General features: G+C 44.8%; 2 protein-coding genes across 12 annotated transcripts in view; one reads left to right on the plus strand and one right to left on the minus strand.

The window, feature by feature from the left end:
• ARHGAP21 (Rho GTPase activating protein 21) overlaps positions 1-3,897 on the plus strand; it is a 109,588-nt gene extending 105,691 nt beyond the window's left edge. For all 4 annotated transcript variants that reach the window (XM_066316129.1, XM_066316120.1, XM_066316137.1 and 1 more), the window contains one exon: positions 1,319-3,897. In XM_066316129.1, coding sequence (XP_066172226.1) covers positions 1,319-3,052 — 1,734 coding nt within the window. In that variant the 3' untranslated portion in view covers positions 3,053-3,897. The remainder of the gene's footprint in view (positions 1-1,318) is intronic.
• Positions 3,898-8,526: 4,629 nt separating this feature from the next.
• Positions 8,527-15,112, minus strand: part of KIAA1217 (KIAA1217 ortholog) — a 173,799-nt gene continuing 167,213 nt past the window's right edge. For 3 of the 8 annotated variants that reach the window (XM_066316166.1, XM_066316157.1, XM_066316196.1), the window contains 4 exons: positions 13,231-13,308; positions 11,438-13,120; positions 10,858-10,980; positions 8,527-10,139 (listed from right to left, as the gene is read on the minus strand). In XM_066316166.1, the coding sequence (XP_066172263.1) occupies positions 9,645-10,139; positions 10,858-10,980; positions 11,438-13,120; positions 13,231-13,308 (2,379 nt within the window). In that variant the 3' untranslated portion in view covers positions 8,527-9,644. Of the gene's footprint in view, positions 10,140-10,836; positions 10,981-11,437; positions 13,121-13,230; positions 13,309-15,112 lie in introns of those variants that run through there. The other 5 variants (XM_066316215.1, XM_066316207.1, XR_010743290.1 and 2 more) reach the window with 4 other exon arrangements.

The raw sequence follows: 15,112 nt of genomic DNA on the forward strand, positions 1-15,112 counted from the left end.
GCTCGTGTAGAATTTCTTGAGTAAGTGGTTGTACTGTTTTCTCACAGCCTATTTTTGAAGTGTTACATTGGAAAAGTACTAGTGTGCAGTTAGCTGCATCTACCAAAGCAGTCAGCTGTACACAGCAACAGCTTTGTTCCAAGATCTCACAACTGTGGGCTCTTACCTCATTTTTGCATCTTGTTTAGTGGATGTAAATGTATTGTATATTCCCTGTTGGCGTAGTACTAACTCACAGAGAGTATTTATGTTTCTCTATTTCACTGAGAAAAGTATACTTAGAATTCAGCCTGTTCTTCAGGAGGTAATAGCTCCTTCTCTTAAAAGAAGGCAAAGGCTGTGGTTAAAGGTTCCTCTGCAGAATCTCCCTCAGAAGTATTGCTGTGCTTGGGAGGAATGCCTCATGAAGCAGGGGAACAAGACTGGAACATGGGCATTCATTCAGTCCTCAGTTCAGTGACAAAGCCCACGTCTGACACGTGGACAAATCTTTGTTTCCTGGGTTGTTATTGAGTAGTTCTAACCCTGGATGTCTGTAGCATAGGCTGACAGGGCAGCACACAGCTTTATACTGGCCTGCATTCCAGGTGTGGCACTGGTGCCCCCCTTGGAGCTGGGAACAGGACTAGAGCATCCTTCTGGTTCATTGTGGAGATGCCAACACAGCTGCTCTGTGAGGATGTTTGGTGGCTCAGCTGTTTCATCAGAATAGCCCAGTTTCCAGGACACCACATCACACTGCCTGTAGCAGTGAGGCACTAAGTAGGAAAGGTACATAGCTTTGAAGGGGGCAGGTAGTAATGTTAGAGTAATGAAAATCAGTTTTAATTCATAAAATGGAATCATTTGGCTTGTACTTTTATTGTTTCTGTGCTATTTTAAAGGCTAATTCCTCTAAAATAAGGAAGTTTATTTTTTTAGTTTTCTACACTTAAACTTATGGTAACACTTACACTTAAAGTTATGGTAACATTCATTTTATTAGTAGTAATAAATTGATACCATTTACAAACTCAGTCTGAAAGGTGAAAGATGAACTAAAAAATGGAGCAATTAGCTTTTTCAATAGGTAAGACCTTAAAAGGAACTAGTACAAACTAGTCTTTGGTAAATTGAAGGGACTCGAGAAAAAGTAGAATGCTCAGGAAGGAAATTGACTTCTTGGGCAATATCATTTCAGCTACAGAAAGAGCGTGTAAATGTCTCCTGAATGAGGATGCACTTTCTACTGTAAAGCTCAGGATGTGTTTTTAAACTGTTTCAGGCTAATGAATGTTTCTTTTTGATTTTAATTATGTCCTCTCCCTTTTTTTAACAGGGTTCTTGGGGTTCTGGAAAGGATCAGTATAGCAAGGAACTGCTTGTGTCCTCCATTTTTGCAGCAGCTAGTCGCAAGCGGAAAAAAACTAAAGAGAAACCACAACCAAGTAGCTCAGAGGATGAGTTGGATAATGTGTTTTTCAAGAAGGAGCTTGCAGAACAGTCTCGTGGTGACACAGCAAAAGAGGACACAGCTAAAGGGGAATATGAAAGAGAGAGAGAGATAGGGAGAAAACAAAGGATGTTTGTCCTGAAGGAAAAAGAGAACAGCAGTAAAAAAGATGTGAATGTTGTAAAGGATGAAAAGAAGTCAATAAAGAAAGAAAATATCCTGACAGAAGAACCTTCACTGCCTTACCATGAAAAATGTACAAAATCATCGAATATCAACTGTCTGCAAACCATGCAGAAGAATAATCAAAAAATGCCTATTTCACAGTCTTCTTCCCAGGTTGAGGAGACAGTGTCTGACTCTGGCACTATGCTAAGCACTTCCTCCCAGGCTTCCCAGCACAGATACTCATGCAAAAAAGTAGCCAGCCCTGAAATTAAACACAACGAGTTTTTAGCAGCTGATGTCAGCTCCATCACCTCAGATTACTCAACTACTTCATCTACTATGTATCTGACTGGTTTAGATGCCAGTATGCTGAGCCCTGAGGTGCAGTCAGTGACAGAGAGCAAGGGAGAAGATGCTGATGATGAAAGAAGTGAATTGATCAGCGAAGGGCGTCCAATGGAGACGGACAGTGAAAGTGACTTCCCTGTGTTTGCTGCCAGCGCTGCTGCTGAAAGGCTGTCCAAAGGGAAAGTTCCAGAAGTGGTAAAGACCAGTCGGAGGAACTCTGAAGAAAGTGAAGTAAGTTGTACTGAGGGAAGTTCCACGCCAAAGTTAGAGAGTCGCAGACTTTTTAGCTCACACAAACTTATTGAATGTGATACACTCTCCAGGAGAAAGTCTGCACGGCACAAAACAGACAGTGAGGGGTCAGGGGATGCGAAGAGTGAGAAGGACTTGCCTACTGTGACCAAAATGTTTGACATCATGAAGAAAGGAAGATCCACAAGCAGTTTAGCTACATCAGCCAAAAGTGAATCTGACAAACAGGAACCTACATGGAGACTTAAGATTACAGACAGGTTAAAGCTGCGACTCAAATCATCTGCTGATGACATGTTTGGAGTTGGGAATCAAAAAGCTAACTCTGCAGAAACTGCAAAGAGAAAGAATATCAGGCGAAGGCACACACTTGGAGGGCAGAGGGATTTTGCTGAAATAAGTGTCCTGAATGCTTGGAAAGCTCAAGAACCAAGTCGAAGTAGAGAAAGAGAATCTGAGCTTTCAGCTGTGACCCGGTTGAAGCCAAAATGTCCAGCCCAGGACCTCTCCATCTCGGACTGGCTTGCACGAGAACGTTTACGCACTAGCACAACTGACCTTAATACGGGTGAAACTGGAAAGCCCAGACTTGAGAACACTAACTTAGCAGAGGTATCAAAGGTAGAACTGCCCTCATCTGCAGAGATGCAGGCAGATGAAGGCAGCTCTTCCAGCAGCTTGACTTTAATTAATAGAACACCATCTTTGGGACCATTTCAGCCACCAGACCAGGTAAATGGTGAAAATTATCAGAACATGAACAAAAACAACTTCAGCCCTGCAGTTGATGCCCATCCTCATAAACTGTCTGGGACCCAAGTGGTTAGATCTCGATTTTACCAGTATCTTTGAAATGGGAAGATATGTCCACTGCAGCAATTCATTAACTTACTGTTACACTTCCCAGTAACTCTGTGTGTGCGTGTGTGTGTGCGTGTGTGTGTGTACATATATAAATATTTTTTCCTGTACTGTTGTTGTTATGCAGCCTTCATTTGGGCTGGTTTCATCAATGTGCTCTGTGGAACGTCTTCACAGTGCATTACCACAGCCAGAAGAACACTAAAGTTAAAGTATATATATATATTTTAAGATAAAGTATATTTGATGGCTGCATACAAATGTTGAACAAAGCATCTGATGCAACATGCTGTGTAGTATATACATGGTTTTCTGACTGAGAGTTGGCCTGACATTAGTATGCAGGAAAATTGTTCTTTTGGTTTAGTCACTAACAAGTGCCTCATTATAAATTCATTTGGTTTGTTAGGGTGCCATATTGCTAAATTAGAGAAACTTATTACAAACAAATGAATGCATTTTACTGTTAATGAGTTTCATTACATTTTACAAATGTTAACACAGGTGGCTACAGAGCTTCCATTCCTTAGGCATTCCAGTAAATATTGGAGTTTTATATTTCCAATTTTAATACAGATTTTGAGTTTTATGTGACTTGAATTTCTAATCTTTCTGTAAAATAAGTAACTTAACTGTACATATTACATGTGTATCTTTTCTTCAGATACCAGATTTGATATAAATGTTGTAACATAGGCGTGTAGATAGTGGATACTGGATGGAACTGGTTTCTTTTATTGAGAATATAATTCTGCATGAAAACCTAATGAATCCAAACCTGTATCATGCCTGTGTGCATACCCACTTAAACACTGGAAATAAAATTGTTTTGGTGACTCTTCGTGTGATTCAACTTCTTTCTCACAAGCAGTTCTGAAGTGTCACATCATTAATCTTTGGTTTGTGGGGCCACACTCTATAGGTCAGCAGGTGAGAGAGATGCAGTTTGTTAAATATTTTTGTCTTGATACAAAATTTGATTCTAAGGTACATAGCAAGTGGGTTTATGTTTAATGTGAAGGTTTTGTAAATTCAGAATGAACATCAATATCTGCCTGTCAGAACAATACTGTGGTTTGGGTCTTGGACTTTCTGTAATTTTAACTAAAAGAATGTGTTTCTACCCTAAAAACTCAGCTGTGTATGAATTCTATCACCTATATTTTTTATTGTATGTTCTTGCACACCCACTTGAAAACAAAGCAGCTGTTCATCACTTTGGGTGTTCCTGTGTCTTACACTGTTTCTTGCTTGGCAGAGGATTAAACCTCTATCAGTGTGTCCAGTTACAGCAAGGAGAAGGAATTGTGCTACTGGGATGTGTTGGCTGATGTGCTTTAAGGCAGACCTCATTTCTTTCCCGAGCGACTGTAACAGTCCTGTGCTTTAATCTGCTGTGGTTTTGATCCTTCTGAGAAATCATTAAAAAAATTGGCTGTGAAGAGAAGTCCCAGATACAGCAGCTGACCTCTGTGAAAGTTCTCACCACATAATTGGATGCTTCTAATACCAGGTCCCATAAAACATGAGTCATACTCTTGTGGTCTCCATGCAAACTAAATTGTTTTTCCCTCTTGGAGCAGATGAGATGTGAGTGCAAGTGTTCCTGTGTGTGGTGTCGTAAGAGCGTGTGTGTTTTGTGAAGGGCAGAGTAACTGTGGATGGGTTTTGTTTCAGTCCTAACAGTAGAGTGTACTGGAACATTTTACTGGGCTTTCACAGTACAGTGTTGTGATGCCTCTAGTGCTGTTCACCAGCAAGTACCTATTGTCTTTTATTGGAGCTGTGTTTTGTCTCATCATTAGTCCCAGAAGCTAGTCAGTGTGTGCTGAGCATCCACAGGAAGTCACAGAAGTCTTTTCAGTGAAGGAGTGTACTTAGGGAGGTGCACAGGGGAGCCTGGGAGTGTGCACCTTCCTCTGCTTAGACAGCCATTTTGATGGGTTAATTTCCATTTTGTTGTGTTTATAGGTAACTGATAATTTTACTCCTGAACCCAGACACGTAGCTTTCAGCTTTTGTCTTTGAGAACATAGAACTGTAATTGTATTAAGTGAAGAATATAAGATCATCTGAAAAATTGGGAACTCAGAAAATAAACATGCAAAACATGACTTGTATTGGCTGACAGTGCTGCAGGTACAAACTTAAAGAAGAACCTCATCAGCTTCCATGGTATTCTCTGCTGCTGCACTGGTAGCATGGAACATGTAGGGGAAACCCATGACTTAGGAGGAGAGACACAGGGAGCATCTGCCAGGGGCATCAGGGGGAGGAGGTGACTGAGCTCCCCCTGAAGAATGTAGTGAGAGAACTGCATATCTGAGGCTGGAAAAAGGCTCACGCTTTCCTGCTTCTTGAAGACTGCCAAGATTTGGGTTGCCTTAAATTTCAGCCAGTGTGGCAGCTGAGAAAAAAGACATTTTTAGGAGTCATTGCTATGCCCTGATCTTAACAGCACCTACCTCAGACCCTTATCTGTAGTGCTTTTTTACTGTGGGTGTTTCTTTTTCTTTCCCTTTCCCCCAATCCTGTGGAAGAGAAGGGTGATTGATTGACTCGAGAAGGGAAGTGCATGCATACAGTAGAGTGTCCTGAGGTGGATACTGTCAGTGTTCCCTCTGGAAGCTGGATTCAGTGGGATGGGCAGCTCCACAGGGTTGCAGAGCAGGTAAGGTGGGCAGGAATCACTGAGCCCATCCCCAGCTCAGCCACGTGCAACCAGGGCAGATTGCTCTGGGCTGGGGCTGTGGCTGTGGCTGGGTTTTGAATATTTCCACAGCTGATTCCCTGGGCAAGCTGTGCCAGTGTGTGGTCATGGAGCAAAAAGGGATTTTTTAAATGTTTAAACAGAATTTCTAAACACTGCTATTTGTGTCCATTTTTTGTTTCTGTAGTTTATTAAAAGGATTCAGACAGGCTTGGAAAGTACTTCTGGCCTGAGAACTGTTTGGAGCTGTGCAGCTGCAAGTTCTTAGGGACAGGATAAGCTGAGATCTGATGGACAAATAATAAAATGTGTTGGTAGTAATGGTAGTGTTTGGATTTTTTAAAATGGTCCCTAACAGCAATTCCTCCTTCAGTGGTGATCAGTGGTTTAGTGTGAACTGCCTTTTCAGGAGTGGGGAAGGTGCTGTGTGACTGCTTTTTAAGACTTCTAAGGGCTTGTTATGGTCCCCATTAGTGTCACTCACAGCACTGTTGATGTGGAATTAAGACATGGCCCCAGTCCAGACAGTTTCATAACTTCTTTAGTGTTGCTGCGGAGCTGAAGGAAAATTCTTTGCTGAGCTGCATGTTAAAGGCCTCGGGTTCCTGTGCAGCCTCTGAGAGCTCTCCACTTTGTTCAGGTAAAATGAAAAGGTTTGAAATGTGGCCTCATTTACTACAAAAAGCTGTGGTTTTGTTCCCAAATCCAGGTCATAACACCATTCACATTTAGATAGTAATTAGCCAATTAATTGTGCCAGCCTTTGGAAAGGGGCATTGGCTGATGTGTGGCCTGGAGGGGGAATGGCTTGAAGCTGGGCTGCAGTGCACCCTGAAGTGGTGCATGTACCTGTGGCTCCCAGTCAGGAGACTAAAAAATCTGCCTTAACCATCTGCTGTTGAATCCCTGAGTTTTTAAGCCTGCAGGAAGGGCTTCCTCTCAGTGGAGATCAGATGGATTTTGGTCCTGTACATCTCAGATGGCCTGCACATGCCTCCCTTTTCGTCCTATATGCACCCTCCTTGGCTCTACCTTCCCATCTGTGTCCTGCCCAGTGCAGGGGCTCTGTGCTGTGTCACTTGGGTCTTGCTGCAGTCCCTCTCTCTAGAAGGAGCTGGCTGACCCAGGGATGATGCTTACTCTGCTATGAAATCCTTGGCTGGCTCCGATTACAGCAGGCAGCAGGAAGGTCCTGCTTACCTTCCAGCCCTTCCAGTGAGCCACTTCACTGCTGGATTTCAGAGCAGTGTGGCTCTGCCAGTGCAGAGCTGCTGTGGCAGTGTTACCTGTCCCATGGCTTGATCCAAACTTCAGTAGCAGCCACCTCCACCAATACTGTTCTTCATAACCAGCCTGCAGTGGGAAACCTGTGTTCTCCACTAGTGTCCAGTCCTGATTTCCTCTGTGTCCAAGGAATTTATTTACAGACTTGATGGTTTTGCTGGGTGACAACCTGTGCACAGCTCTGCCCTGCCTGTGCTTGTGAAGGCCTGGTAACTTCATTGCTGGACAAGCAGGAGGGAGAGGGAATAAACATTGCCTGAGTCATGACAGTCCCAGCAGTGCTGGCTGCCCGTGCAGTGGGTTAGGAGTGACTGAGCCTGTTGTTTCCTGGGCGGTGCTGCACCCCAGCACGGAGCAGGTGCACCCAAGGTACAGGTCACAATGTAGCTGAGGCCTCATGTGGGTGTAGTGTTCAGTGCCTGATGGCAATTTCCACATTCACCACCATAAGCAATGAGTTATGCCTCACTGGCCATGCACCCAGTGACTGTGCAGGGTCCTTGGTCAATTACCCGGCCACTGTCCGTGTGTGAGTTCAGCCGGAGACAGAGCGCTGCTGTAGGCCCTCAGCTGCAGAGGCGCTGGGAAGCAGCTGTGGGAGCAGTGCCATGGGGGACCCTGCCTGCCACTGCCATGGCTCGTGGGGGCACCTCACTTACACACGATCAGTTATTAGTAATCACTGGTTTTAAGTAAGTGTCCCATCCTTGGCAGGTGTCAAACAGCTTAGGAACAAATCCTGCTACACCCATCATTTAGCTCGAGGTTCTATTTTGGCTGTGCGAAGGGGGGAGCAGGGTGCCCACCCTGCTGGAGCTGTGTGTGCTGTCTGCTGCATGGGGAGATGGTAACAAGCTCCAGCACCGATCGGGCACGTTCCCTTCGGAGGCAGGGAATCCCCCCTGTGTGAGAAGGCAGAGCAGGAGGCGCTGGAGCCCGCTGTCCCGCCCTGGCCGGAGGGGCTGGCTCCGCTCTGGCCGTGCCCGCGCTTTGCTGTGCCTTGGCTCCGCTCCGGCTCTCGCAGGCGCCTTGGCTGCCGTGCCCGCCGAGGGGATGGCCCCGACCTGACCCCACTGGAGACAGCCTGTGTGTCGTGTTCCCGGGGGATGGAGCCGTGTCTATTCTCCAGCTGCATGTGAGGCACCATCCGAGGGCGCCGCTTGGAATGATGCCTCTAGGCAGCTTCCCCTTTCGCCCGGGGAAATGAGGAATACCTCAAGGGCGAAGGTATGAGACCTCGTTCAGTCACTCAAAGGTTTTCCTTTGCTTGCTGGTTTTCTAACTTGGCGTTCCAGTAACAACCTTTTATCGACAGCAATTTGAAAGACCTCCGTTTTGAAATTAATAACTAGGTATGGCCTTAATCTGGGGAAAATCTGGTTTTCTCCTAATGACTTAACACCCTCAGGCAAACAGCTGAGCATTCAATTGAGACCATTCGAAAAGTTACTAGTGACAAAATACAAATATATAAGCATGCAGCCCTTTATTTTTGTAAAGATCTTTGCTTATCATAGTTCTGTATATTACATTATGGTGTTATACAAATAAATTTATTTACAAAACCATTAGCTATGCAAGTTTCTTGGTCTTCTCCTATTTAACTGATATCCATCTTTTTCAACCCTTCCCCATATATATATTTTAAGCATGCATAAAAATTAACTTTGGTGTGGTAAAACTACTCTATGTGCCCAGCCACATACAGTATTTATTTATTTATAGATATTTATAGATATGTACAAAAGTTTGCCAGTATACAGACCAGTACTGAAGTGTATATTTTAAAATCCACAATGCAATACATAAATGGGCTACCAGGTCTCAGTAAAATAAAACTGAAGGAAAAAGGGTGGATTTAGCTAAGAAAAAAAGTAATCAGCAACTATCTATATGTGTAAAACAATTTATTTTTTTCCTTGGCTGGCAAATTCTTAAATATAATCTGAATGGCAGTGCAATAAGTTGAGTTGCCTCATACACACACATAAGACCAGTCTTGTTCTGTTTCTTGTGCAGAGGTTTACTGTCCAGCATACTACTTTCAAATGTACATTACAATAGTATCAAAATGTTTTGGCAAAAAGATCTCGAAAGGAACCATGACATTTGTTGACAAAAATAGAAATCTGTAACAAAGCTAAATAACACCAAAATAAAAGAAAAATATTTTAGTTTCAGTTTTACAGTTGAATATAATCACACTTTAGTATATCTCTGTTCACTTCTAGACCCCATAATGAAAAATAGCTTTATACAAAACAACTTAGTAAATTTTTAACCGTACAGTTCCCCGTGCTCAGTGCACCACTGTGCACACGCAGCCAAGTTCACTCACACACCCTCACACTTTTTGTAAGAGGTGCTGCCTATAGAAAGAAAATGCTCTTTTATCATTACAACAGCAACCGTTTTCCAAAAAGCTTCACTCTAATCTAGTGTATTAATTCAGTATTTAGCACGTGATTAGTATTAAGCCTCCAGCAATACAACAAAATGGTTACATTCCCTGGTTAAAATATTGGCTGCGGATTCTTTGAAAGTGAACAAAAAGCCTTGGTGACCTGGCAGGTGTGCTGTGCTTAGCCTTTAGGATGGCTCCTTGACCGTGGATGGGGCGGACTTGCCGGCATTCCCGTTCTGTGCCTTGTAGCTGTTGAAACTAGGGGTGTGGATTGTCCTGATGCTCTTCATACCTTGGCTCAGGGCAGGGGGGGAGACAGAGGAGGGGGGGGAGGTAGAGGAGGAAGGAGGGGGTGGTCGGCCGTTCTGAGTCTGCAGCGAGAACGAGAGGTGGTGACCTTTCCCTGGGTAAGTGGGGCTCTGAAACTTGGAGGAGCCGTTAGAGACAGAGGGGATGAGGGAGGTAGAGTAAGTTATGCGACCTGTCTGAGGACCGAGAAGGGAGGAGGAAGGAATGGAGGTTTTAGTAGGTGGATTAAGAGGGTTAGAGCTGTCACCGCTAGAAGCAGGTGCTGAGCTGCTTTTCCCAGAAGTGGGAGAAAAGGCTGGGATCTTAGAAGCAGGTAGGGTAGGAGAAGTAGCCTTATAGTCCCCACCAGCTTTCTTAGCACTTCCATTAGCCTGCAAATAAAGATGTCAGGAGACAGTTTGTCAGAAAGCCAGTAACATGATAAACCAACAGGACCTGGGAAAACAGCCCTGCAGAGAATCAGAACTAACAGTTGGAGGCCTGAGCTAAGTCCTGCAGCCATGGACTGGACCTGGTAGAGAACCCAAAGTGCCCAACGGAGAGTGCATAGAGAGAGCCAGGAGAGCTTTGTGAGAAGGCGCGACCTACGTGTTACAGAGCAGGCACTACGTGGCCATGCTGCGCGCGACTAACGTGAGAGAGACGTCCCGCCGAGGTTAATGTGCACCCACTGCACCTACACCAACAGGTTAGTGTCCAGGGCTTCCTGTAAAGACTCTGAACAGAAGCATTCCCAGTTCTAGGGAACCACCACATTTACCAAGTGGAAAGTAAACAGGTAGTTGACATCTTAAAATTACAGCTGAATACCACAGTCAAAAAAAAAAAAAAAGAAAAAGAAAAAAGCCAAACCCAATAAACAAACAACCCAAAACCCAACCAAACAAAAAAAGCAGCAGGTGTTTTATTGCAGACATGCATGCACAAGCATGGTGAAAAGATCAGTACTGTCATGCCCCCAGGATCCAGGATGTCCAGTTAGACCTCAGGCATCCGATATTTGGTATAATCTCAGTCAGTTACTGGAGTTTTTAAATAAACAAACAACATGAAATGTCCATCCAAACACCGGGTTTAGGGTAAAACTACCTGTCTGTATTGGCGTGGATCCTGCAGCTTGTGCTGTTTGCCTGATTTCTCCATGCTTCCTTGTCTAGTTTTTGAAGCCATGGGGACTGGCATCCGGCTTGTCTGGGAGGCAGCGCTGGAGCCCTGTGGGAACGAGTGGAGGGGCAGGGAGGGGAGACAAGAAGGCGTGGTCAGTGCCAGAGTGCTTGAAGGGAGGACTTCTGCACACCATGCGCCAATAAAAAGCCACAGTACTACATGCAGGGAAAGTTCAGGAGCTTCACACCGCAGGTGTTAATTTCCAGAATCAAATGGAGAAAACTGCTCAGCTACTGATCAGCCTGGATTTCATGTCAGTGACACTTGTCATTTCACACAGCAGATTATTCGACCCAGCTCCCCTGCATTTGCCCATCACCAATCAGCAGCAAGGATTAAAAAACCCCCAAAACCAATGGTCTATTAGCTGTTAGACACCTCGTGGGGAGCCCAAACAAGCCACCTGAAAGGAAGCAAACAAATCACAAGACCCTCTTGTTTAATGGTGATTATTGCAGATTTTAGAAAGCAGCTGGAGGTTTGATTTCTCGGACTAAGGTACCTTACGTGAAGTGGCTGGGAGTGATGCAGGGGGCTCTACGCCAGCAAGGCTCTCATCCAGCACTACACGCTCTCGGGATGGGGTCTCTGGTACTATCTGGGCAGAGAAGGGGACAGTGCTTCCCTCAGAGGTGTATGTGTTTTCAGGGATAGGTTTTGGACTCATTTCACTGATGGTGTTCTCCAGCTGCTTTATAGTCTGCTCAAGGCTGTCTAGAGTTCTGTATGTACTCTGTCGAATTTCATCAGTCCTAGACAGGGACACTGCAGCTCCAGAGGGCCCCTCTTGCTTCCCAGAAGGACTTTTATCACTCTCCTCAGACTGAGACCTAGTGATTTCAAATCTCTTTGCTTCCTTGTGCTGCTTCAGGGTCCCATCTTCCTCCTCTTCTTCATAGACCACAACCTGCAAGGTCTTCTTCCCAGTCTTGGTTCCTGTCCGTATCGCTTGCGTCAGAGCGGCCAGCTGCTTTTTAGGGAACTTAAATTTAAATTTTTTCTTAGAATCCTGCCTGCTTCCCAACTGATCAGCAGAGTCTGAGTTTGCTTCTGTGTTTAGCCCATAGATCTGACGGTATTTGTTAAAATTTGTCTTTGTGCTTTCCTCCTCTGTAGGAGGTCTGCTTTCTGCAGAGTCAGACTGAAGGTTAAATAGGTACGGCCTGTGGGGACCATCAGCTGCAGAATGCTCAGTGGTTGCTTTTCTGTCATTAGCTACTGGTGACTCTTCCTTCTGCCTCTCAGAGATGTCATGTGCTTCATTTTCTACCTCCTCCTCTTCTTCTTCTATCTTTTCATCTGTCATCATTTTTTCCAGTTCCTCATCACATTCCTCAAAAATCGTAGAAAGCCGTTTGTATGCTGACCTAATATCCATCGGTTCATCAAAGATGATGATGACAGGTTTTTTGTCCAGACACACCACTGGCTCTTCGCTGTCTGTGTTCTCAGGGATGCCCTTCTCTGATGCCACATCCTTCCTGGCGTCGATGTTGACTGTTTGCACATCTCCTCCTTTCCGGCTCACTATATCGTGAACTTCCCCACTCGAGAGCACCTGGACAGCTGTTTTAGTTATCATGAAGGCAATGTTTTCTGTGGGTGGGTTGTCCTCACTTGGAGAGCTGGCTGGAGAGTCTGTCTCTTCAATGCTGCTCACACTGTTTGCTCTGGACACGCGGGGTCTCAGCACAACCTGACTGTAGTTGCCTGCAGAAACTTCCTGCTCCTGCAAGGAAGGCTGAGGCCCTGCAGCCTCCTGCGTGTGCCTCAGGAGAGGGGGAACGCTGCTGATGGGGATGTGCTTGCCTGTGCTCTGCAAGGCTTCACCCTGCAGCACGTCCTGGTGAGCATCTCTTGATAGTCTGTAGTTTGGCTTTTGTTTTCCCGTCTCAATGGCTGGAAAATGTGATCCTAAGATATCTTGAGCCCCTCTTCGTTTGTCCTCCTCTGGTAAACTGACACCAGACAGGTTTGTACTCATATTCTGAAGGTTTTTGTTAGAATAGTCTGTACTGTCTACAAACAAACCCTTGCTAAATGTAGGACTGTCATTCATTGAAAAGCCAATTTTACTGTCAGCTGTACTGGATGAATCAGAACCCAATTCTTCTTCAGTTCTCCCTTCCCTCTTCTCTTTAGGATGGTCACTATCTGTGGGAGATCCTGTTGTAGCCCCATACACCTAAGGGGGAAAGTTGGATTACTTAGTTATTCAGGGCTTTTATCTTTATAGGACTTCTTTTTTTTCCCCCAAGATTAATCTCAGGGGAAGCGCAGACCTTGTGAACTCACCACTCCATTTACTGCTGCAGAGACATGTCTCAAGCTGTCATCTGATTCCTGTCTTTCTTCGGGCCAAAATTCCAAATTCTGGCAGAATAGTGCATGATGTTACTGCTTTGTGCTATGCATCAGGTCAGGATGGGACATTACCTTGTTTTAACAAGGCCTCCAGAATATGCATAAGCACATTAATTACCTTATTTCCAACAAGTGTCCATGACCTGTTCACCTTCCTGCTAACCCCCTCCCATGCCCCCCCATATTTTTATAAGATTGAGGCCGAAAGTCCCACAGTATCTGGTCACACTCTGCTGGGACACATCAAAGGGAGGCTGATGTGGAAGGGCTGACAGCAAGTCTGGCATGCCTTGAAAGGAAATTTGATACCAGTAGAAGCTGATTTTCAAGTTACATTTTGCTCTTTCTAATGTTGGTCACACCTGAGCAGTGCTGCTCCATCACAGTTTTAGTATCATTACAGTCTGAGCACTTTTAAATCCTTGCTACAGCTTAGAAGCATTTAATCAGAATTACCAGTGGCACCCTGTGGTGCCTGTAGAAGCGCAGAATGAAACACTGAGCTGCATTCACTTATAGCAGAAATGCCAAACACTAAACAGAGAGGTCATCCACTGGCTCAAAAGAAGTATGTGTATTTCCAGCAATGAGACTTCAGGGGGACTTTTTTCTTTATTTGCAAGTGAGGACCCCTGGAAATGCTGTTTCATAACACCAGGCTTTTCTGTGGAGTTTGGTTTAAGTGCTAGCAACAACTTAAGAGAAACACCAATCATCAGGGTGAAGGACTGACCTGAGGAGACAGTGGGACTGTGAATAAGAGAGAAATCTACAGTCAAATGACAGCTCACCACGAAGGAAAGTAATTTGGCCTTGAGTGCCTGAAGGCAGTGAACCAAATGCAGTAATGCTGACATTGCTTGCTTGAGATGAGAAGCTGATTCCTAACACACCAGAAGGACAGATTATCCTTATGTGAGCATCAAGACGTGCAGAACAGTCAGGAGCATTGCTCTCCCAACTGAGATGGATGAGTAATGCTGCAGAGATCCCCAGGTCGGCTGTGCATGCACACCCCAGGCATATGGAGGTTCACAAGGTAGAGTTTCTACACCTTATGTGATGTTTTCTTAGGTACTACAGGAGGATTTACACAGACAAACTTTACTCACAATCAAAACACAGAAGCAAGAAAGTCACTCACATGCCAGAGTCACAGTTCACCTCCACAAAGGCTTGTTCAGCAGTAACAGCTGAGCAGCTGCTCCTTGGATACCCTGACATCCCCATATTTCTAAACGAGGAAGCTCCCATACAAACCAGCACAGCAGCAGGACCTCAGTGGGCAGGCTGACACTGTCTGCACGTCATGCTGAGAGGCACCTTGGGAACCAAACACCAGGGCTTGTGATCCCCTCAGCCCCTGACTTGCTCAGTGCCCAGCACCTCCCAGGCCCATGACAGGTCAGACCCCCCAAAATTAGGCCAAGTCACTTAATGGCACTTGTTGCCTCTGGATCTGACTGTGTATCTTTTTTTAGCAAGTTCCACTTCTAGTTCCAAGCACCAGTGACACACCTCATGGTGTCCTTGTACACTATATCTCATTTTAGGAACTTCCACTTTTCTACTAAAAAAATAAAACCACAACAAAACTCATTTCCTCAATGATTTTATCGTGACCATAATGTTCCGTATTTAATGCCAATAAACACTCTGTCATGTCAGATTACAAAAACAGATCTCATTAAGCTTAATTTCCTGGACTCTGTGTTATTCAAATAAGTATCAGTTTATGGCAATTACTTGGCAGCACTTTTCAAAGAAATGTTTGTGCTACAGGATATGCAGTGTTCTGAGTGATGACCCAGGA

Source organism: Sylvia atricapilla, chromosome 1 (assembly GCF_009819655.1).
Source record: "Sylvia atricapilla isolate bSylAtr1 chromosome 1, bSylAtr1.pri, whole genome shotgun sequence".
Classification (NCBI taxonomy): domain Eukaryota; kingdom Metazoa; phylum Chordata; class Aves; order Passeriformes; family Sylviidae; genus Sylvia; species Sylvia atricapilla.